This window comes from Lontra canadensis, unplaced genomic scaffold (genome assembly GCF_010015895.1).
Source record: "Lontra canadensis isolate GAN:19392208 unplaced genomic scaffold, GSC_riverotter_1.0 scaffold76, whole genome shotgun sequence".
Taxonomy (NCBI): domain Eukaryota; kingdom Metazoa; phylum Chordata; class Mammalia; order Carnivora; family Mustelidae; genus Lontra; species Lontra canadensis.
In genome coordinates, this window is record NW_022631070.1 from 6,306,829 (window position 1) to 6,331,679 (window position 24,851).

General features: G+C 43.1%; 1 protein-coding gene across 1 annotated transcript; it reads left to right on the plus strand.

Moving 5' to 3' along the window:
• Positions 1-1,339: 1,339 nt before the first annotated feature.
• LOC116881698 (prostaglandin F synthase 1-like) lies at positions 1,340-22,933 on the plus strand. Its single transcript, XM_032881667.1, has 10 exons — positions 1,340-1,404; positions 8,281-8,403; positions 10,090-10,257; positions 13,885-14,001; positions 14,703-14,780; positions 15,926-16,048; positions 18,783-18,892; positions 19,647-19,812; positions 20,368-20,447; positions 22,730-22,933. The coding sequence occupies exons 2-10, from the start codon at positions 8,317-8,319 to the stop codon at positions 22,770-22,772; spliced, it is 972 nt and encodes a 323-aa protein (XP_032737558.1). The 5' UTR covers positions 1,340-1,404; positions 8,281-8,316; the 3' UTR covers positions 22,773-22,933.
• The last annotated feature ends 1,918 nt before the right edge of the window (positions 22,934-24,851 follow it).

Consider the following 24,851-nt stretch of genomic DNA (forward strand, 5'->3'; position numbering starts at 1 on the left):
ACCCATGCTGTGATTTTCTTCCCTGCTATGGATGCATGGTGACCAGATCTCACCCTATACCCTCCAAGTGTCTTCTGTCACTCGACTACCGAAATCTCCCTGGCGATCTCCACCCCATTCCCTGAGTGCACCTAATGGCCATGGGATGCTACAGTATAATGGGGCCAACTATGTAAACGTACTTTATCATTATTCTCTTAAAAGTAGTCTCTTCGCCCAATGTGCGTCTTGAACTCATGGCCCTGAGATCAAGAGTCGCACGTTCCACCGACTGAGCCTGCCAGGCACCCCAAACAGACTTTAAATTTTGGTAAGCTGACATTTTAACACCCACAAAATGGGAACTTGGTGTTTCTTGGTAGACCTTGGCCCCTCCAGAAGTGTGTCGAGGCACCAAATAGCTCCAGGCTGGTCACAGTGCCTTTCTGGTCACAGTGAACACCGTATAATGTTCAGTGGAGCCAGCCAATCCCAAGCCTGCTCACCTTGCCTGATCCTTTCTGGAAAGCCACAATATAAGCTCTTGGTGTCCATGGCTCTGCCCGTCATATGGTTGCAACCCCAGGGCTCCCCGCCGAGTGCCCCGAGTGGCAGGCTGTGCACACCCCTTGGCCGCTGTGAGTATGGAATGACCTTTAAACTTTCCTTCTCTCTCTCCCTCTCTTGGCTTTCAGTTTCAGTTGTTGCTGCTGGGCTCCTTTGCAAATGCAGTTTTCAGTACCTTTTCAAAGCAGACGAGATCGCGCTCTTCTCCTCGCTCCCACCCAGGATGGACAGCACGAGGCGCTTTCATTTCTGCTCCTCGGATGGCTTCAAGCTGACATCTGTCATGACTCAGTGGAGCTTTTCCCTAACGGCTGGTGAATCAGAATGTCCTTTATCTCTGGGGACATTTGGCTCGCTCTTCTGTGCCATCCGTCCTCTTCAACATGTTTGAAAACTATTTGTCTTTTTCTGGCCAATTTCTTCTTCCTTTTTTTTTTTTAAGATTTTATTTATTTATTTGACAGGCAGAGATCACAAGTAGGCAGAGAGGCAGGCAGAGAGAGAGGTGGAAGCAGGCTCCCTGCTGAGCAGAGAGCCCAATGAGGGGCTCGATTCCAGGACCCTGGGATCATGACCTGAGCCGAAAGCAGAGGCTTTAACCCGCTGAGCCACCCAGGCGCCCCTTTGGCCAATTTCTAAGAGCTCTTTGAGGTTATATAGATAAGCTCCCTTTCATCCAGTTGATAAATATTTTCCAGATTTATTGTTTGCCTATTAACTCTGATGAAAGTGAACTTTGTCGTGCAAGTTTTGACGTTTGTTTGTTCAACAACGTTTATTTCTTCTTTCATAGCATTTGGTTTTCTGGTCTCCTTAACAAAGTCATCTTGCACACAAGACTGTGCCTTGGAGTTTCTTTTAAGTATTTTTGTTCTCCCTTTTTCTATTTTATATCATTTGTGTATCTAGAATTATTTACATATATAGTATAAGAAGGGAATCCAGTCCTATTTTCTTTGAGGTGGATAGGCACTTTTTTCCAGTATCCTGTGCTGAATAATTCATTACCCTCTTCTGGATTATACCCCCCTCATTAATCATATCTTAAATTCTCATATAAATAAAATTTAATTCTAAATTTTTTACTCTGTTCCACGAGAATTTTTGTGTAACCTTATACCAATACAATTATTATTTAATTTTATTTTTATTTCTTTAAAATCAATTCAATTAACATATACTGTATTATTAACACATACTGTATTTCAGAGGTAGAGGTCAGTGAGTCATCAGTCTTATACAATACACAGTGCTCATCACATCACGTGCCCCCCTTCACGCCCATCCCCCAGTTACCCATCCCCCACCTCCCTTCCCCTCCAGCAACCCTCCTTGGTTTCCTAGAGTTAAGAGTCTCTCATGGTTTGTCTCCCTCTCCGATTTCATCTTCTTTTATTTTTCCTTCCCGTCCTCTATGTTCATCTGTTTTGTTTCTTAGAGTCCGCATATGAGTGAGATCATATGATAATTGTCTTTCTCTGATTGACTTATTTCGTAGCATAATACCCTCTAGTTCTGTCCACATATTTGCAAATGCCAAGATTTCATTCTTTTTGATGGATGAGCACCAATATGATTATTTAGGGAATCTTGGCTTAGTAATAAGTTCTGAGATCCGGTCAAGCAGGTGTCCATCACTGATAATTTCTGTGAATTTTCTTTTTATGAATTTTCTCTCTGGCCTTAATTTTTTTAATATATATACCAGAAAAATTTGTATATGATTTTAAAAGTTAGAATTCTTGAGGAATTTGAATCATAATTGTTTGGGTATATACATTATTTTATGAGAATTTAAATTTTAATAAACTGTCCAAAAATTTCTCATAGCTTACATTTTCACTTGTTCAGAAATTATTCTATGCTTTCAAAGATGCTTTATTTTTTTCTTCCGTAGAAGCTCCATTACTCTTGTTAGATTTGTTCCTAAGTATTTTGAAGTTGTTATGATTGGAATGCAGGCAATATTTTCCTCATTTCCATTTTTTGGTGCTTTTGTGCAAGGTTTGTGTATTTGTCTTGTACCTAGTCAATGACAGAAGTCTCTAGTGTATTCTAGTATATTCTTTTCTTTTGCATTATATTTGCATCCTTTAGGACAATTGTACTCTAGTTAGTGAATTCTAAAGTATGTCTATTTTCACAGTAAGACACTTTTTTTTTTAAATTAGATTTCAGTAAAATGATTGTACCATCTTATAGTACAGAAAATCGCTGCTGTTCTTGGAAAATTCACACTGCATCTTCTAAGATAATTTAACTTCTGTATACATTTCTAGTTTATTGATGTAACTGATAGGTAACCTTGTGTAAGTTTAAGGCTGTGTCATTATTTGATTTGCAAATGTGTTACAAAATGATTGCTGTGGCAAGGTTAATTACTACATCTACCACTTTGCACAGTTTCTTTTGGGGAGGGGTGGTGAGAACTTTTAACATTAACTATCTTGGCAATTTTCAAGGGTACAAAACGGCATGATTAACTAGAGTCACCACACTGTTTGGATCTCCAGAACATTTTCATTTGACATAAGAAAGTTTGTGCCCCCTTACCACCTTCGCCCATTCTCCCCCACATAGCGCCAGCCTGGTAAGCATGAACCCACTCTCTGCTTCTGTGAGTTTGGCATTTGTAGCGTACTATATTGGAAATCAAGCTGAGGAAAGGTTAAATATTTATGTATTGCTTCCTTTAAAAAATCACAAGCCTGTGACACAGAAACATGAAGAGGACATTTTATGAAAAATAAAAATATTTTCCCAAGCAAAAGCCCACTAGGGATCAAGAGTGATATTGTATGATATTTTTTGAAAGTTGAATGAGTGACCAAACAGAAGACAGCTGGAATATCCAATCCTCTTCTGCATTCCATCTGGTACAACAACCCACACCACGTAAAGCTCTGGAAAACTCCACTGTAGACATATGAGATAATGAGGATAAAAAAGGAAAAGAGCACCTTGGTATCACGAAGATAGTCTTTTTCTTGTGCCTCAGAAAGGGACCGCAGGGGCCTCCGTGGGTTTTGTGACTCCGCTTTGAGAACCACTGCTTTGAAGTTCACATGAAACCAGCTTTCCTTTGGTCCTTGGCCATCAGAGCTCTTCAGTATTTGAAATTAGCAGGTGTGTTATAGTGAATATAAGGGATATAAGGAAAGGAAAGAAAAGCGGTGGGAAATGCTACACAGTGTTTGATGCCAATTACTGTGAGGATAAGATCAGTTGTGTTTCTACACTTCAGTAGTGAACTAGCCAGAAGGAAATTTTGGACAGGTGCAGAGTTCTGTTGGGGATGACAAAGATGTCTTGCATAGAGTTAGTGCTGATGGTTGCAAAATGTTGTGAATCTATTTAATCGCACTGGACCGTCAAAATGATCATCATTGCTATGCAGATTTTATCACAGTTAAGACCTCATTGACAGAAAGATAATTGTAGATATTAGAAATGTCACTAATGCTATGGAGCAGAGACCCACAAAGTGGCAGGGCTTACTGCATGTGTGTGTATTGCCAACAAGCTGAAAGTGACTTAGACATGTTTTTTAATGGCTGAAAAATCCAAAAGATGGATAATATTTCAAGATACTTGAAAATTATGTGACTTCCAACTTTTAGTATTCGGAAGTAAAACGTTTTGGCACCAAAAAATTAGCCTAAATGGCGGGATTTGGATGATACATTTATCTTTGGTTAGGGCCCTGATACAGTTGTCTCTCCCCAATTGATTCAAATCCAAGCCACTGATCACCAAAATGACCTCCTTTTTTATGGTAACCTCCTTATTTTCTACACACGTGGAAAAGTGCCTGCGCTTTTTGTCCTTCCTTACAGGTTTTAGTATTTTTGCAACCTGGTGTCTCATGAATGGACCTGCCTTTTAGGGGTTCTGTTTACCAGTGTTATGACATCCATGGGAGGTCATCGCCTCTCTTCCTCACTGTGAAGCTCTTTCTGTTCTTGAGCACCAGAGCACGGACGTGCCATTTGTACAGCCACTGGTGGATCCATTGTTCCTGTGCTTGGCACACTTCTGCCCACATGCCTGCCACCATCTTTCCCACTTGGCGCCCTTTCAGAGCTGCTGGGCTTGCCTCCATGTCCTGCTTGCACAGATGGAGAAGATCAGAGCTCTGTACTATCACCTGCCATGGAAAAAAACAGTCACGTCCATTTGCCTTCCCTCACTTAGTAAAACCAGTGACAAATTCAACATATTTTATCTGTGTTCATCCTACTTTAATATTTCAACCGCCTTTTTCCTAACCTTTATACTAATTTCCTCTTTTTCACTCTAATTGCGAACTCATGGCTTTTCATAGAACCAGTTTCCTCCAAATAACGATGTTAATGTTATTTTCATTTTCAAAGTGTCACAGGTGGTCTGACAGGCTTCCTTCCTTGGATACCTTGTTTTATCAGCGTTGTTGCTGGCATGGTAAGCCTCGATTTCCGGTTTTCGATTGCCTCAGTTCTGGTTTCAGTTCTGTGCTGAATTTTCAGGATGCAAGATACGAATATCTACTCTCTCAGAAGGCAGATTTACTTTCAGAGGAAACAGAGCTAGCGAGTAAACTCTGGTTACTGGTATCACACATGAGAATTGGGGGTAGGTGGAGACGCTCCTGGATCCTGTTTGCCTCCCTTAGGAGAGACAGGACCAGAAACAGTATCTTAAATAGAATTTTAGAAGTATGAGCTCATCATGTTTCCAACTGAACGTTTCTTACAGGGTGAGGTATTGTCGACCACTAATATCTTATTCTATGTTGACAGTTACTTTATTAAAGAAGTTGGCTAAAGGAAATTTAAATAATAGGGAGAAATCAGGCAAATAGAAACTGAGGTTTGAGAGCTTTGAGAATCAGTACCCATAGGAATTTCAGGTCCTGAATCAAGGCAGCAGTCTGTATCAAAGTCCAGAAAATACCCACAAGTGTTTCATAATTGAACAATCCCTGGTATGAACTATACAACCCAAGGGGAAGGTGCCAGTTGCTGAGCTGGCTTTGGGTAAGCTCAAAGGTCTTGGAAGAATTTCTAAACTCAGCAAGCAGAGATGGAGCCATTCTAGGTAGTGGGGCCAAGGCAAGAGGGTAATGACAGGAGAGGTCTGAGCAGAGGAGGCCAGGAGGGGACAGGCTGAGAAAGCCTTTGGGGATTCCAAATCTGGTCAGGCTGGGTACCTGCTGGCAAGTTCGTTGTGACCAATTACGCAATAAAATCTACAAACCCAGGGACTTTTTAAAATAAATTTTAATCTGTTTCTTCAAAAATAATACATTAGCATTTAGGGATCTTAAAAATTGGGTACTCCAGAACAGAGTCCAAAATCACAATAAAATAATAACTGTCACAGTAATCGTCAACATTCGGAGTTTCATACCCCGTGTATGCATTGTTTCCGCAGTGAAATCTTCATTCACTACGTTCATGTCACCATCTCTGTAGCTGATCTTTTTAGGGAATACACAATTTAAACAGACTCATGAGAGTGGTATTTCATTTTTAATATGCATTTTCTTTCTTGCCCCACAGAAACGTAATTTTTATTGAGGTATCATTGGCGTATACCGCTTGTGTTTCAGATGTGCAGCGTGTTGATTTCCTATTGGGATGGATTGCACAGATGGCCACGGTGTGTGTAGTTAGCAAACGTGTCATGCCTGTCTCTGATGTGTAAGCAAGGTGGAAGGCGGAATAGACTTCCTGGGAGTCCAGTGCCTTTTTGAGAGGAGAGAGGAAGGAAATGCTTTAATGTACCCGATTTAGGCAGGAGAGGAGAGGAAAAGATTAACAGAGTCGGAATCCAGAAATTAACCTGACAGCGTTAGTCAGCCTCTTGTACTGTGGATAGTACATGCTAGAAAAGGAGGGTGATAGTCCAAGAGTCTGTTTAGAAATTTTTCGCTGAGGTATCACAATACTGCCACAGGGTCAAGGAACTAGGAATTTTCATGCTCTGTTGATCAGTGTGTAAACACCGACGTGGCACAGCCTTTTGAGAAACTGGCTTGGAAACATCAGATAAGGCTTCAAAATATATGTATTTAATAATTTTCCATAGCATCATAAAATCTGAATAAACATCATTCTTATTATTTTTTTTTCCAAAACTACTGTTTAGGTGGCCTGTGCATTTTGTCTTGTTAACATATCATGAAGCAGATAATGCCTGGGTTTCAATTGCTTATTTATTTATTTAGTTTTAAAGATTTTATTTATTTGAAAGAGAGAGCACAGCCGGGGGAGGGGCAGAGGAAGAGAGAGAAGCAGACTCCCTGCTGAGCAGAGTGCCTTACACAGGGCTCCATCCCAGGCCCTTGGGATCATGATCTGAGCTGAAGGCAGACGCTTAACCAACCGAGCCACCCAGGTGCCCCTCAACTGTTCTTTTAATTCATCAACTCAAACTTAGAAATGGAGGTAGGCCCAGGGTTAGAGCTTCATTAAATAGCTTAAGAACAAAATTGATCAGAGATTAATCATTCTAAGTCCATGTTAGAATAATACAAATGGATTGGGGTCGTCAAATTCAACTCAAAATGGTTGAAAGACTTAAAAGTAAGACCTAGAACTTTAAGACTATGGAGGAAAACATAGGAGGAAATCTTAATGATATTGATCAGGATTTCGTAAATAAGATACCAGAAGTACAAGCAATGAGACAAAAATAAACACGTGGGACTACATCAAATAAAAAAACGTGTGTACAGCAAAGGAAACCATCAACAGAGAGAAAAGGCGTTCTTTGGAATGGAAGTATTTGGAATTTGCTAACCATATATTTGATAAGAAGTTCATTTCCAAAATATATAAGGAACTCCTACAACCTGTTAGTAAAGGAAACTAATAACCAATTCAAAAACGGGCAAGGTCTCGAGTAGACATTTCCCCAAAGAAGATAAGCAAATAGCTAAGGGTTACATGAAAAGATGCTCTACATCGCACATCATCAGGGAAATGCAGATCAAAACCACAGCATCACTTCATACCGTCAGGATGGCTATTAACAAAAAACAGTGGGCAACGAATGCTGGAGAAGATGTGGAGAAATTGGAATTCTCAAGAAGTGGAGTGTCAACGGTACAGCCATTTTGGAAAACACTTGGCAGATTCTCAGAACAATAAACCTGGGTTTGCTGTATGACTCAGTGGTTCCAGGCTTACGTATAGACCCAAGAGAACTGGAAATGTATGTCCACACAAAAACATGTGCATGGATGTTTACTCAAGCATTATTCCCAGTAGGCAAAAAGCAGAAAAAAAACCCCAAATGTTTGTCAACTGATGAATGGATAAAAAGCATGTGGTACATCTGTACTAAGGGATGTTAGTTAGCCATTAGAAAGCATGAAGTACATTACATGTTATGACGTGGATTGGCCTTGAAAACATTAGGCTAAGTGAATGCAAGTAGTCACAAAATGCCACAGAGGGTATGAATGCATTTACATAAAATTTCCAGAATAGGCAGTTCCAAAGAGACAGAAAGAGGCCTCCAGGGGTTGAAGGGAGAGAGGAATGGGGAGTTGTTTCTATGAGTTTCTATGAGTATTGGGTCTTAGAAAGGGTAGGAACATGTTCTAAAATGGTATATCGGTCACAACTCTGTGAATGGACTAAAAACTGCCGACTTGGGTAATTTAAAGGGATGGTTTTATGGTATGTGACTTATATCTCATTAAAGCTGTTTAAAAAGTAGCAATTTTATTATTTCTCCCCTTGGCAGATTTCTTTTAATAAAAAACCAGAAGAGTGCAAAGAGATGAATCCAATGAAAGTTTGCTCTGTAAGGCTGAATGACGGACACCTCATGCCTATGCTGGGACTTGGCACTTCTGCTCCTAGTAAGGTAGTCAAATGACATTGGAGGCGGAGAGTAGCAGACAAGGGTCCTTACCAGAATCATAATTCAGGAAATGCACCAGGGCTTCATTTTCTCTATTAGCAAGCTGCTTCTTTCCAGGTTAGATTATTTAGTGCATTAAGTCAGTGCTTTTAAAATTTTAATAGGCATAAAACACCTGAGGATCTTGTGAAAAATGCAGATTGGGGGCTGCACCCACAAAGGTTCTGAATGAGTAGATCTGGGATAGAGCTCAAAAACCCACATTTCTAACAAGCTACCCAGTGACTCTGATGCTACTTGTCCAAGGATCAAGGGGCATGGAAGTGTGGCATCTGTCAGCAGTCCAGGAGTGGGCAAGGTTGTTTCTGTTCCTCTCACTTGCTGTCCCGTGTAGCCATTCACAGTCTGTTGGAATCGATGAGACCCAGGAGGCAGGGACTTAACAGCAAGCTTGCTTGTCATGAAGTTTCTCTGTAACGCCTAGGGTCCAAGAGCTCTCTGTCCGCCAGCGGCCATAGAATACCTAGAGAAATCTCAGCCGCTGAAGGACCTGGAGAGAGACAAGATTCATGTTAGAGAGTGTGTTGGTGGTCTGGAATGGAAATAGTCTCTTAGAGGCCAGGTTGTTAAGATTGTGCCATGGGGAGAGCCAAGTGGCCCTTGGAAATTCTCTCTCTGCTTGGAACACTGAGCGCCATGCATGTCTTTCGTTTGAACATTGCAAATTTACAAGAGCGCATTGTCAGTGGTTCTTGGCGGAGGAGGTTATAATTATTTAGAAGAAAGTTGTAGGATTTATTCTGTAGCACGAGTCACATGAGACGTCATACTGAGGACCCAGCAAGAACGCTAGCACAGAGCGTTGCCTTTCCTCGGACTGGGCTCTTAAGTCTGTGTCATTGGGAGTTACGAATGAAAAAATATCCCCAGGAGACCTTTTAAGTGAGGGAGAGGAGGGTCAGAGAGAGGGGAAATTACAGATAACTTGAAAAGCCCATCCTGGCAGTCCAGCAGAACAGTAGGCAGCTAAGAACAATAACCAAGTCGTTTCCTGGTTATAGGACAAAGTATCACCTACAGACCGCCATAACACAACACACTTAATGACGAGGTATTTTTGCATGAAAGAATAGTTTACTTTCTTTTACATCTCTATCCTTCTTCAAAGGTTGTTTGAAGTGTTTTTCTGAGTTGCCATAGGTAAATCATTATTTTATTCTGTGTACAGTTGCACTTTCATTGCATTGAGAGATAATTTGCGTCTTAGACTCCTGAATTGCCATCAGTGTAATAATCTCTTACAGACTGAAATAACTTGGACTATAATTCTATAGATTGGCTAAACCCACAGATCATGTAAATCCAGAGGCAGGGGGATTAAAACCAGTGACAAGCTGGGCCAGCTCATGGGCTCACGAGATCCGATGGTGAGCACCTTTTCCTAATGTTCGTAGCTTGAAGTTAGCCGTGGTATAGGATTTACACCACAGAAACTAGCAAATGCCATAAATCAGGACTTCTTCTCTTTAGAGAATCAGTTGTTAAACATTTACGCTAAGGTTCTAAATATTTACCTTTGTCACCTCTAGCTCTCAGCCCTTAGCAAAACAATAGGTTCTGCGGAATACCTCTGCTTGTGGAACCAGCCATTCTGGAACCCAGTAGGTCCTTGTCTTTGTGGTCTTCTAGGTCCCGAAGAGTGAGGTAGAAGAGGCCGTCAAGACAGCAATTGACATAGGCTACCGCCATATTGACTCGGCTTATCTGTATCAAAACGAGGAAGAGATCGGGAGGGCCATCTGGAAGAAGATTGCTGACAGCACCGTGAAGAGAGAGGACATATTCTACACTACGAAGGTTCTGTGTATAGTTCCCTCGGTATCTGTGAATAATGACGTGGAAGGTCTCTTTTCTATAAAGTTGGAAAAGAGAACTGCCACAAGGATGAAATTAATGTTTGTAAAAGTACTTATGTATGTTGTTAACTTTTTTTTAAAAAGATTTTATTTATTTATTTGACAGAGAGAGATCACAACTAGGCAGAGAGGCAGGCAGAGAGAGAGAGAGGGGGAAGCAGGCTCCCTGCTCAGCGGGACCCTGAGATCATGACCTGAGCCGAAGGCAGAGGCTTTAACCCACTGAGCCACCCAGGCGGCCCTGTTGTTAACTTTTTAACAAAAATTTATTTATTTTAGAGAGTGAGAGTGTGTACGTGCACGTCAGCAGGGGGAGGGGCAGAGAGAGAGACACTCTCAAGCAGACTCCCCGCTGAACACAGAGCCTGCTCAGGCCTCAATCTCATGACCTGAGATCTTAACCTGGGCCAAAATCAAGATTTGGACATGAACAGTGACTCTTGGAACACTACATCAAAAACTAATGATGTACTGTATGGTGACTAACATAACATAATAAGTTAAGAAAAGAAAAAGAAAAAAAAAACTTAGACGCTTAAGCAAGTGAGCCACCCAGACGTCCATACACACACACACACACACATATATATATATTTAAACTTTTGAGCCATTTTCTCCTACTATTCCTCATATCCATGGATATCATATCTGAAACAAATAGAAGAACTTACATGCTTAATTCAGACTGGAAAGGGAATCCAAGAGGCATTATTCTAGTAGTGTTCATTGAGCCGATTACTGCTAGAAATAATTTTTTTTAAGATTTTATTTTATTTGAGAGAGAGAGAAAGAACAATTGGGGTGAGGGTCAGAGGGAGAAGCAGATTCCCCACTGAGCAGGGAGCCCAATGTGAGACTCGATCCTGGGACTCTGGGATCATGACCTGAGCCGAAGGCAGGTGATTAACAACTGAGCCACCCAGGCGCCCTGGAACCAAATATTTAAATGTGAGGTGAAGTATCCATGAAGAGAGGGTTGAAGTCCACACAAGTGAATCCTAGGCAGGTCTGTGAACAGGTATCTCTCCCTTTCACTCCAGAAGATGAAGCTTCCTTTATGACTGTGTTAGACATGGTATCACCATCTTTCTCTCATCTGCTTGTCTCCTTTCCATTGGATCCTTTTGTTTCCTTGGCTTTAGCAAATTTGGTTGATTTTCCTTACGCTATTACTTCCTAAAATAAGCTGACTAAAGTGCCCTCCTCCCCCCAAATCCCTATAGGGTCCAATTATCTCTGGAACACTGGATCATTTAATACAGTCAAGGTGCAATTTTCTGAATCACAACTTCTTGAGGTTCTTGTTTAAAATGCAACTCCCCAGCTCAGTCTCCAGGTACTGCGATTTATTGTGTTTGAGGTAGGACCCAGGGATGCATTCTGTACAGGCAGACCAAGTAATTTCTTTACGTTCTAGAGTTTTACACCCTCTGTGTAGGGCCGTATTTGTCCATTTCTACCTCATTGTCTTCATTCCGTATGAAACAGAAGCTACAAGGATACAGAATGTAGAAGCTTGGTGGGATGATTTGTCACTTCCCAATGATGGCATGTGGATCTGTGGTTGCTGTTTATTTGCCATTTGATTAATTCCTCCTAAAGGTTCTTTCTTTCTTTCTTTCTTTCTTTCTTTCTTTCTTTCTTTCTTTCTTTCTTTCTTTCTTTTTTAAAGCTGAATCAAATAGTTTTATTTGGTTCCACTCAGGCTAGAATGAGGCAGCAAGCCCCAGATGAGTCAATCAACTAAACCATATTAAAATAAAACAATTTTTTTTATTGACATGGAGTTAAAAGATAGAGCATTTTTGTTATGGAAGTAGAGTTGAAATACAGTATTTATTAGCTCCAGGCATACAACAGAGTGTTTTGACAAGTCTCCATTACACAACACTCACCACGATAAGTGTAGCCCCCGTCCGTTACCATACAACACTGTTGCAACATTATTGATTGTATATACTCTCCATTCTTCATGATCTACTTACTGTATGACTGGAAATCCATACTCCTTGGTCCCCCTTCACCTGTTTCACCCATTCCCTGCCTCCCCTCCCTTCTGGCAACTACCAACTACCATTTTCTCCTCTGTATTTATGAATCTGTTTCCGTTCATTTGTTCATTCGTTTTGCTTTCAGATTTCACATATACGTGAAATCATATAGCATTTTTCTTTTTCTGTCTGAGGTATTTCACTTAGCATAATATCCTCTAGGTCCATCCATGTTGTCACAAATAGCAAGATTTCACTTTTTATGGACAATATTCCATTTTACATATATACCTATATATCCCATTTTTTTAGTCCTTTCATCTATCAATGGACATTTGAATTGTTTCTATATCTTGGTTGTTGTAAACAATGTTGCAATAAACATAGGGATGCATGTATCTTTTTTGAATTCGTGTTTTCATTATCTTTGGGTAAATACCCCAAAATGGAATTAGAGTAGTGGATCATATGGCATTTATAGTTTTAGTTTTTTGAGGAAGCTCCCTCCATACTGTTATCCACAGCAGCTGTGCCAGTTTGCACTCCCACCAACAGTGCAGGAGGGTCCCCTTTCTCCGAGTCCTCGCCAACACCTATTGTTTCTCATGGTGTTGATTTTAGCTGTTCTGACAGACACAAGGTGGTATCTCATTGTGGTTTTGATTTGGGTTTCCCTGATGTTTGATGGTGTTGAGCATCTTTTCATGTGCCTGTTGGCCATCTGCATGCCTTCTTTGGAAAAATGTCCATGTGGGTCTTCTGCCATTTTTAATCAGATTATTTGTTCTTTTGGTGTTAAGTTATGTAAGTTCTTTATGTATTTGTGATATTAACCACTTATCAGCTATGTCATTTGCAAATATCTTTTCCCATTAAATAGGTTGCTTTTTTTGTTTTGTTGATTGTTTCCTTTGCTGTGCAGAAGCTTTTTACTTTGGTGTAGTCTCAGTGGTTTACTTTTGCTTTTGTTTCCCATGCCTCGGGAGACATGTCCATAAGTATGGACACATTTTAGAGACATGTAAGGAGACTTGTCCATAAGTATGGACACATTTTAGGATTGTTTCTTCTAGTTCTGTGAAAAATGCTGTTGGTATTTTGAGCAGGATTTCATTGGATCTGTACACTGCTTTGGGTAGTATGGATATTTTAACAATATTAATTCCCCCAATCTGCAAGCATGGTATGTCTTTACATTTCTTTGTGTCATCTTTAATTTCTTTCATCAAGGTCTTATAATTTTCAGAAACCAGGTCTTTTATCTTCTGGATTAAATTTATTCCTAAGAATTTTATTCTTTTTTTGTGCAATTGTCAATGGGATTGTTTTTCTTAACTTCTTTTTCTACTGCATCCTTATTGTATAGAAATGCAACAGATTTCTATATATTAATTTTGTCTCCTGCCACTTTACTGAATTCTGAATTTATCAGGTCTAATAGTTTTTTTTTTTTTTTTGGTGGAGTCTTTATATAGTATCATGTCTGCATCGCAAATAGTGAATTTTGTACTTTATTAATTTCTCCTATTGACTCTTAAAAAAACCCATCTCATACCACTTCTCTTCCACTGCTGCAGGTGTGGGGAACCTTCTTCCGCCCAGAATTGGTTCGAACCAGCCTGGACACATCGCTGAGGAAGCTTGGGTTGAGCTATGTGAATCTTTATCTCATTCATTTCCCAGTAGCTTTGAAGGTTAGCAAAAGTTATTTTACATTGATGGTCAGCGTAACAACTAGTAGCTGAATACAACAGAGGATATAGTTAATAAAGATGAGGAGGAAAGATGCATAATACTTTTGAGATTCCCCTTCTTTTCTGCTATAATATTCCCTTCCAGCCCCTGAGTGAAGAGAGTTCACTGGTTTCCATGGCTTTGCTTCAATCTTGTGACTGCATTGCCTGTATTTTTAAGATCCCATGTTCCTGAATCTCAGCCTCTGTCCTTTCCTGTCTGGGGAATGTCGCAGTATGGAGACCAGTTGGCATACAAGAGATTTAGTGAGTCTGGAACTCAGGCCTGGAGATGCGGATGAGTCACGCTCTTGTAAGGCCCCTTCAGGTGGAAAGCAGGGGTGGGAGCCTCCTGTCCCACAGGGTTGGGGGCCAAAGAGCTCCCAACTGGCACCACTCTCACTTCTCTCAAGGATGGGGTCTTGGGTGTCTCAAGTTGCTCTTGACACAAACAATATTTATTAAACCCTTAGCAGTTAAAAACATACTTTCTAGGAAGGATACTTCCTCCAGGTACTTTCTTTCCCTTTACCCTAATCTTTCCATTTCTTTCAAGAACAAGAATAGATTGTTGCATGAGCTTCAAGGTCTGCAGGCTCTAGATGGCTTGGATGAGGCCAAAGATAGCTTTATACAACCTCTCATTCTTTTCTGTGTCCCAGCCTGGGGAGGAATTTATCCCAAAGGACAAAGATGGAGAAGTCATTTTTGACACAGTAGATCTCTGTGCCACATGGGAGGTGAGTACAGCCCCAAAGATGCTACCTATGTCCCTGCGTGCTGGGAGACAGAGGGTGGACAAGGAACTCGGGAGATGTGCGTCTTGTCCAATTCTGCTCCCATGTAGCCTTGGACAAGTCCCTGGATGTCCCTCTGCCTTGGCTTCACATCTCCCCCATTCAATACCTCAGCAAGTACTTCTTAAGTGCCTATGGTGTACTCAGTGCTGAGTATTTTTAAGTTCTCAGGCTGCTTCAGGGAGCAAATCAAGATCTCCGGGCGCATGGATAGGAAGGTGCTTGGCACGGGGGCGGAATGGGAAGGGAGAGCTGGCTAAGGGGACTGAGAACGCCAGGGCAGCTACGGGATGCAGATGGGCAGGGTAGGCCCTCCTGGGCCAGCCGACAGTGGGCAAAGATCTGCAGGAAGTGAGGGAACTGATCATGTGGGTGCCTGGAGGGAGGGTGATGCAGGTATAAGGAAGGCCAAGTCCTGTGCTGTTGTTTTTACCTGAGAAAGAGTGAGAGCAAGAGAGAGGGATCACAGAGGGAGAGAGAGTCTGATGCCAGACTCAATACCAGGACCTCGGGGTCATGACCTGAGCCAAAGGCAGACGCTCAACTGAGCCACTCCAAAGCTCCCAAGGCCCAGTTTTTAAGGAGAGAGAGAACCTGTTGTTTTCAAGAACAGCAAGGGGGCCTGTGACTGAACCAGAGTGACTTCGGTAACCTTAATAGGAAATGAGGTGAAAGGGAAAAGAGGGAGCCAGTGGTCTGGCGGACAGGTATGGCCTCCTTCCTGCTTCCTGTGCTTCCCGGGCCACCTCCTGTTCTCCTGGGGCCCGTTTTGCTGTCACTCAGGGTTTCCTGGGTTTCTAGGTGTCAGCTAAAAATCACCCTGGCCCCTTTGGCTCCATCCTGAACGCCTTGCCTTCTTTACTTACTCTATCTTCTGACTCGTTTTTTTTCTCCTATTATTTTCTTTGTCATTCTCCCACATGGTTAATTCCTTCCCCTTTATTGACACTGGCACCTTTGGAGGCTTTGTCTTTCCTGCTCTGTCTCAGGTTCTCTCCCAGTCCCAGCCCCCACGCCGAGCCCACCCCGGTTTATCATGCTTCCCCAGCCAGTTACACAGGTCATTCCTCACACCCCTTCCTCCTCAGGCCATGGAGAAGTGTAAGGATTTAGGGCTGACCAAGTCCATCGGCGTGTCCAACTTCAACTGCAGGCATCTGGAGAGGATCCTGAACAAGCCAGGGCTCAAGTACAAGCCAGTCTGTAACCAGGTGAGCCGGACCCATCTGCCCCCAACCTCTTCTCCCTCCTCAGCTTCCTCTTCCCTCCTTTTAGCAAGGTCCCCAGCAGCCTCCCCCTCTCCTGCAGAGAAGAGAACGCATTGCAAGTTTTTGAGAGAGGTCCCAAGGCGACATTGTTTCATAAAAAAACATCCAAGGGTCAGGTTGGAATGTAATGGACTAGGTGTTATGGTGGTTAGCCCTAGAAAATTAAAGCTAACCCACCGCTGAGCTTTCTCATCTCTGGTCAGCAAATTTGGAGCACTCCCGTGTAAAGGAAAACGGGGGAATTCTTTTGAGCTCTGTGTCATGGATAACCACTGAGACCCGATGGTACAAAATCAGCCCACCACAACGTGAATACATGAACGCCATTCAACTGTCACTTAGAAATGGCCAAAATGGTAAACTTGTTTTTTTTTAAATGGTGTATTTATGTTATGTGTATTTTAACACAAAAACACATTTACAAGTAAAAAAAATTTTTTTAAGAAATCCCCTTGTCAAGATAAACCTGCTTTAATAAGCCACACAAACGACTTGCTCATCTCAGAAAATAAGGTAAGAAGTCAGATGAGCAGGGAGGTGAGCAGCTGGCCGTCTGCACTCGGCAGGGCCCACACTCACCCCGTTTACATCATCTCCTTTAAAAACTCTCACAGGCCGGCTGACAGAGAGGGAGAGGCAGTTTATGTATTCAATACTTGGGAGGCTTATTTTTAGATGAAAAATACAAATGGGAGTTCTAAAAAGTTGTGTTCTGTGTTGCTTAAGAGGTTTAGCTCCACTTTGGGTATCATGAGTTTGGAGAAAGTAAAGAAACTGGTTTTGACCTGAGTAGTGGTGACAAATTAAGAAGCTGAGTGGTCGTGACCTCTGCAGTGACCCTGAGCTCTCTGGGGCCAACAGAACATGGCCAAGTGGAGGCCATTGGTTAGTGGGGAGTCTACATGGGCCCAAAGAGCTAGGGCAGAGTGTAGTTCCTTGTGACCTGTGAGGTGAACAGACCGTCGTGGATGGTGGGTGAGGTCAGGTGGACCCTGGTCCTGGTTTGGCTTGTGGACCTGCGTACAATCCATCCCCCTTCCTCCCTGTGCATGGTGCTAACCAAGCCACAAACACGTGTGGCCGTGACCCAGAGAGTTAATGTGGCCCAGCAAGCCATCTCATTCCGGATCTTTGCTTCTTCTGATCTGACCACCAGAATCAGGGGAAAAGCAATGAGAAAGGTGTGCAGTAGAAAGTGCTTCTGGCACACCTCTGGTCTGGGATCGGGCTTGTAAGAAGCGACGGGGTTGTCCTTTGCATCTTTACAATAATGAAAAAGCTGGACCAATGGAGAACCAGCTACTCTTTCTCAATCCATCAGAGGATTGAGGTCACAGGGCAAGCTGTGGCTCTGAAAATTGGAGAGGCAGACAGACAGATGCAGAGAATTGCGGCTTCCCAGGAACATAGCCACTGCGAGGGTCCCTGTGGGGCAGGAAAGCATCAAACAGAGCTGCTGACTTGCTGGAGGCTCAGAGTGGACGAGTCCCAGAGCTGAAGACTCCAGGGGGCTCATCTATGGGATGGTCCCCAGACTTTCATGGCTTGTACCTCCAGAAGCCCTACCAGGATTTCCCAGTGAACACTCATGCTTCTATCAGGAGGAAGGGGAAGTGGCCAGCTTGAAAAATGGCCAGAACATTCTGTTTCTGTTCAGGCCCACCCCACAGTGAAAACTACTACCCTGCAGCCTAACCACCTGGGGTTTAACTTGAGCCTAATTGATCTGATGATCTGATGGAAGGGAATCTAGCCAAGGCCAGCCCAAGAGTCCCGAGCTGAGCTGAGCTGGTCCCCAGCCCACCTGTCCCATGCCTGGGGCAATAGTCTTCACCCACCTAGATATGGACTAAAAAGTAGAGAAAAGGCAGTTAGCTTTCTGGGTAAAGGTTCTGGATTTCCTGCTCTCCAGGTGCATGGAAGGAAGACAGAAAGTCAGATGGAAAGTCAGGTGACAGCACCACTGATCACCATTTACGGCACAGAAACCTCTTACTAGCAGTGTGTGCGGGTCATGACACTAGTAACAGTTTCTGATGAATAATAACTAGCCATTTCTTTCCACGTGATGGCAAAGGCCAGAAGTTCCAAATCCCTCTACACCCAGGACAAGACTGAGCCTAGGGAAGGGAACAGGTGCGGGGATGCAGAGCAGGCCCGGCATTTGGAGGCTCCTAGGATCACGCAGAGACCTTGCAGTACGGTGTGGTGGGAAAGAGGAAAGCACTCTGGCTTGTGGAGCCAAACTGGCCTAATGAAGATGGCTCAGATGTGGAGGATGAGTGACTGGTTTCCAGGAGTGGCGGCTGTGAAGAGAAGAGGTCAGTGTGAGGCTGAGGATAACTAGGAAAGGCAGAGCTGCTCCTCTGTAGACACGAGCAGTGCGTGAGGGAGACCCAAGCCTGCCTTGTGCTCTCCAGTCGGAGAGACTGAGCCTGTCAGGCGACTGCTCACCCTGAGCTTGTCTCCTCTGAGCACCGAGCACGTTTCTCAGCAATGCTGTGTTGTCTCTGGGCAGTAATCAGGGGTCAGCCTCAGGCTGCTCCACTGGTACCACTGTGGTTGACGATCGTGTGCACAAAACGCACTTGCAACCATGTGGTGCAGCCCTGTCTGTTCCTCACCAGTCTGGTGGCTGTGGTTCTGTGGTTCAACCTTTGTGCCTGGCATTCTGCAGGTGGAGTGTCACCCTTACCTCAACCAGAGCAAACTCCTGGAGTTCTGCAAGTCCAAGGACATCATCCTGACTGCATACGCTGCCTTAGGGACTGACTTTAGGAAGGAGTGGTAATGACCTCTGTGCACTTATTCTAACCACAGACACCGTAGCTGCTGGAGTTATTGCTCAGCCCTCGGGAGAAGGTTGACAGTAGACAGCAGGAGTAATCCATTCTGGAAACCCTTTAACCAGCCTACATTGTCATGACTCAATAACACTATTAGGCAATAAAATATTGCCATACCACTATTAGGCAATAAAATATTGCCAGTAAAATATTTTATTAGGCAATAAAATCACTGATGAGAATTTTCACACAATTCAAAAGCTCTGGCCTTCAAGAGTGACAAAGGGAGCCCAAACCACGATTCTGGCGGTTGATAGTTGAGTATAGTTGAGTGAGAGGAGGCAACTAACAACTTCTGTAAGTCTCAGTTTATCTCTTGAAGAGCAATGTAAGAATGCACCTTTTAGCCCTTGATAAAACAGGTCATTCATTGAAAGCATTTTTGAAATTCTTCTAAAATAATTCTTAAAAAATCAGGGAGGTTATTGGGTCCTACTTTGGACAAACATTTATCTTCTTGACTTATCCAATCTTCTACCACATTTCTCAGAAATGTTTAAAAAAAAAAAAAAGAAACAATACCTGAGAGTCCTTTTCTGTCTTCCTTTCTTTGGTCCTTGTCTGGATTTACCAAAAGAAGAGGAAACAGGGGTAGAGACAGCCAGAGGGTAACGAGGCAGATTACAGAGGCGGAAGCACCCCTAGAGCAAGTGGCCACACAGCCCAGGCACAGAGCATCTCTGCCTCCCTTCCAGGGTGAACAAGAACTGCCCCATTCTCCTCAAGGATCCGGTGCTCAACACCATCGCCGCAAAGCATGGGCGCACCCCCGCCCAGGTGGCCTTGCGTTTCCAGCTGCAGCGGGGCCTGGTGGCCTTGGTCAAGAGCTTCAACGAGAAGAGAATTCGGGAGAACTACCAGGTATGTGGTAGGGCGTGGGCATCCGGGGACTGATGGAGGCACCTCACTTCCCTGTGGTCTGGGTTATCTGTGGGGCGCCTGAGCTCTGCTTGGACAAAGCTTAGCTCTGTGTGTTCTGTATGTGTTGGAGGGCCGTATGTAACTGCTCTCTCCTCCGGCTGCTACAGGGAGGGAAGCTGGTGTTGGGAAAGTACTCCAGAAGGTCAGGTTTGGGTCCTGATCCCATTTTGTTTTGTTTTGTTTTGTTTTTTAACCCCACAGTATGGCCTTGATTTCTTGAGCTGTGAAATAAAGGAGTTAGATGAGATGTGATTTGGGCTTGACCCTGTCTAGGATTCCTTTGCTCCAGCCACCCCACACCCGCCCAGCACCCCCGAGGGAACTGTGTGTTCAGTGGACACGCTGCCACACTCCTGCAGGGGAATGAACCCCAGGTTCATGACCATCCTCTCACAAAACCTGCATCCATCTCTAGATAAATATGTGTGTCTCCAGATGGACGGGGGCAGTCATAGATGCAGGGAAAAGGAATCTGTCTTCTCACGTTTCTGACAGGTTTTTGATTTCCAGTTGACACCAGAGGACATGGAAAGTCTGGACGGCCTAAACAAAAACATTCGTTATTTTCCAGATGAGTAAGTAGCTCGGTGAGCTGTAGACACTGGGCAGCAGGATGGTGACGGGACTCCATTGGTCACAATCCACAGAGGGGGGCCTCATCTTTTAGGAAGTGGCTGGGAAACATTTTTCCTTCCAACCTTCCGACCCCATGTTCCCTGTTCTCTCCCATCCTCTGTCCCCACCCCACTTGAATTCCAGGGGCTGGTGTTCCCTGCACATACATTTGACTTCTGTCCTTCTCTCTGCTTTATTCAGTGGCCTTTAGGAAACCTGGGGAAATCCCATAGTCTGCCTCCACTACCATCTTTTCCCTTCCCTTGGGATGATTCCAAGACGCATTCAAACATGCTCCCATCTTTAAAACCAAAACCAAAAATCTTCTCTTGAGCCAACTTCACTCTGGAGTCGCTCACCATTTCTCCTTTCACAGGGAAACATCTGGAAGAAGCCTATACTTGCTGCCTCCAGGCTTTCCCTTCTCATCCTCTTCTGAACCTACACAAAGCAGGCACCTGCTCTCCACTTCACCAAAACTCTTTCATCATGGTCCACCATGACCTCCTCTCCTCATTCATCTTGTCTTAGCTGGTGGATCGCTCTCCGCTCCTAGAAACGTGCTCCTGGCTTTCCTTCCCCAGATCCTGTCTGTGTTCCCTTGGTCTCCCTAGCTGGTCCTTCTCATGTTCTTTGCAGGCTCCTCTCCATCCACTTGACCTCTTAACTTTGGAGAGACTCAGTCCTTGGACCTCTTCTCTTTCCTATCTGCACTGACCTCATCAGTGATTTCATCCAGTTTCATGCTTTAAACGCCATCTAAATAAATACACACTCCCCAAATTAGATCCAGCCCAGACCTATGAGGATTTGTGTATCTGTTTACTCAGCAGCACTTGGGTGTGGAATATTAACCTCAAACCCACCATGTCTACAATTGAGCTCCTATGGGATGTGCAGACACCCCTTGCTGCACACCCACACAGCCCAAAGTCTTCCTGCTCAGGTAGCCGGCTGCCGTCTGCTCCGTCTCCCAGAGCTGGCACTTCCTATCCACACCTGTAGGCCGGAGTGGACAGGCACTCCTCTTCTTGACATCTGGTAGCCTGCCTTCTCACTCAGAGTGAAAGCCAAGTTTCTTACGACACCTGCAGGGGCCTCGGTGTCTGCCTCCATGTCCTTCTGCTCTTGCCCTGCTGACACCAGTGCAGCCCCAAGGCCTTGCTGTTCTGCACAGACACCAGGCCCATCCCAGGGCCTTTGCACTGACTGTTCTCTCTGCCTAGAATGCTCTTCCTCCCCATGGCTGGATTCCCACTCCTTCACCTCCTTCACGTCCTCCCTCAGGAGTCACCTCCATGGTGCTTTCTCTGTCACCTTACCTAGGAATGCAACTCTGCCCAGCAATGCCTTTGTCTCTACTCAACTTCCTTTTTCCTTTGGCATGCATTCCTAATTAGCATTCCATGCCGTTTATTGATTTATGTTGTTGATTTCCCATTGACCTCCTTCGAAGTGTTAGATTCCTAGGGCAGGATTGAAATATCTACCGTCTCCCCCAGTCATTAATAAAAGCTTGTTGAATGAATAATACCATCAAATGATAGAGAGGGAAGGGGGGCGGAGAGTGGAGACATGGGCAGTATTCCCTGGCAATTAACACTGGTCATTTTAATTAGTAATTAATTGTTTAGTGATTTAGCACTTCTTATCTCAAAATTATTACTATATATATAGAGAGAGGGGGGGTCTACCTCCCTTGCTAAAATGAAAACCCCCTGATGAAGTATCTTATATCATAACCACTGTATTCACCCCACGTCTAAAAAGTAATTTCTCACCAAGACGTAGATGAATTACTTCCGAGTGCTTGAAAGAAACTGAATCACAGTGACAGTCTTATCACCCTCCTCGTCATTGCCTTGAAATATTTGTTAACTTGATGGATTAAACTAGGTTGTCATGGTTTTAAAAGAGCCAGAATTCATTTCTGCCCTCTTGGGAGTTTAAAATAGCAACGCAAAGAGCTTATCTCCTTAGGTTGTAGACTAGTACAATACCTGCAAAAAGGCGACATTTTGGTTTGTTTTTGTACCTGTGATCATGAGCATGTAAGTATATTCTCTACATTGTATTCCTTACAGTGTCAGGCAGTGGGACATGGTTATTGTAAAACTGAGTGCCTTTGTACCTATCCCAAAAGAAGGTTCCATTAATTTTCATACTTAAGCCAGTTTAAAAGAAACCTCTCTTTACCCAGGCCGGAAACATACTTGACTAAGTCTCTCCCTTTACCTTCTAGATTTGTTAATCATCCAGATTATCCATTCTTTGATGAGAATTGACAGCGGTGTCTGGTTGCCCTCGAGTTCTTGGACTCTGGTTGATGATGGGCAAACAGCTCACGGATGAGACGGTATCTAGTTTATCCTACGTTGCTTAGCCTGACAGGCTGAAATGTGGCTTGAGTCCCTGGATCTGGAAATAAAAGTCTCTAAACCCTGTCTTTACCCCCCCACCCCAAAGTCAATGAAAATACATATCAAACAACCTAACCTTTTAGTACCTTAGCTTTTTAGTTTATTTTGCTTTTTTCTGTGTCACTGAGGTTGAAATGTTAATCCTTTGATCATAGTCCCCTCCCCAAAAAAGCTAACCATTTAGTATACTTTCAAGCTTTTTACTTGTCCGTAAGAATCTTTTTTTTCTTTTGTTCTGTGGGTTTACCACATTATACAAATTTAGCAGACCTTTTAAAAGAATCTAAAACTTAATTAAAACACAATACAAAGGGCACCTGGGTGGCTCAATGGGTTAAGCCTCTGCCTTCGGCTCAGGTCATGATCCCAGGGTCCTGGGATCAAGGCCCACATCAGGCTCTCTGCTCAGCAGGGAGCCTGCTTCCCCCTCTCCCTCTGCCTGCCTCTCTGCCTACTTGTGATCTCTCTCTCTGTCAAATAAATAAATAAAATTTTAAAAAAATTAAAAAATAAAACACAATACAAAAAGGCCATATTTCAATTAAAAATTACTCATAATACCAAGGACAAGATTATCAAACCCAGTGAAAAAGGACAAGTGACAGATGCCCTACACCAAGAAGACCAAGATATGAAAATTATCTGAGAAAAATTTTAAAGCAGCCATCATGAAAATGTTTCAACAAGCAATGGCAAACAACTGGGAACAAATGAAAAGACAGAAAATTTCAATAAAGAAATAGAAGACACAAAATGGGAATTTTAGAACTGAAAAAAACAATAAAGGAAATAAGAATCTCAAAGGATAGACTTGACAGCCATTAAGGTACAGAAGGAATAATTAGTGTAGTGGAAGGTAAAACAACATAAATCACCCAATGGGAACAAGAGAGAGAAAGTAACCAGGGGGAAAAAATGAACAGAGCCTCGTGGGCCCCGAGTAATAACAAAAAATTCTAACATTCGTGTCGTCACGGCGGGGGGAATGCAGAGATGTTGGTCAAAGGCACAACTTCTGTTATAAGTTCCATGGACCTAACTAACACTCAGCAGGGTAATTAGAGTTAATAATACTATATTGTAAAATTGGTATTTGCTTAAAGATTAGATCTTAAGTGTTCTCTCTCACACGCACACACAAATTGTTAACCATCTGGGGTGATGGGTGTATTAATTAACCTGATCGTGGGAATCATTTCATAATGAACATGTTTGCCAAATCATTGTGTTGGTACACTTTAAATACATACAGTTTATCTATCAACTATGTCTCAGTCAAGCTGGGGAAAAAGGAGGGAGTAAGAACAGAAGAGAGAGGGGAGTATGTTCTGTGTCTAGATTGTGGTGAAGTATTCCTCAACACGCACATGTGAAAAAAAAATCACAGACACAAATCAGCATAAATCTGGGAAAGTCTGAATAAGATCAGTGGATTGCATCAATGTCAAAACCCTGGTTTTTATGATTCTGTGCTATCATTTTTCAGGATGGTACCACGAGAGGAAACTGAGTAAAGAGTACATGGGATATTCTCTATTATTTCTTACACCTTACTGTGTATCTATAATTATCTCAAAATTAAAAAGTCCTTGATAAAATAAGAAACCAGAAAATTGGTTCCAGCTCCATATGTTCCCTCTCCTTTTTTTTTTAAATTTCTTTTCAGTGTAACAGTATTCATTGTTTTTGCACCACACCCAGTGCTCCATGCAATACATGCCCTCCGTAATACCCACCACCTGGCTTCCCCAACCTCCCACCCCTGCCCCTTCAAAACCCTCAGGTTGTTTTTCAGAGTCCATAGTCTTTCATGGTTCACCTCCCCTTCCAATTTCCCTCATTTGCTCCACAAATAAGTGAAACCATATGATAATTGACTCTCTCTGCTTGACTTATTTCACTCAGCATAATCTCTTCCAGTCCCATCCATGTTGCTACAAAAGT

What these genes read in the sequence shown, in the direction of transcription:
- LOC116881698 (XM_032881667.1), top strand. Translation starts at nt 8,317, where the DNA reads ATGAATCCAATGAAAGTTTGCTCTGTAAGGCTGAATGACGGACACCTC. An exon ending in GCACTTCTGCTCCTAGTAAG is followed by an intron (nt 8,404 to 10,089) that starts GTAGTCAAATGA and finishes GTGGTCTTCTAG; the next exon opens with GTCCCGAAGAGTGAGGTAGA. An exon ending in ACATATTCTACACTACGAAG is followed by an intron (nt 10,258 to 13,884) that starts GTTCTGTGTATA and finishes CCACTGCTGCAG; the next exon opens with GTGTGGGGAACCTTCTTCCG.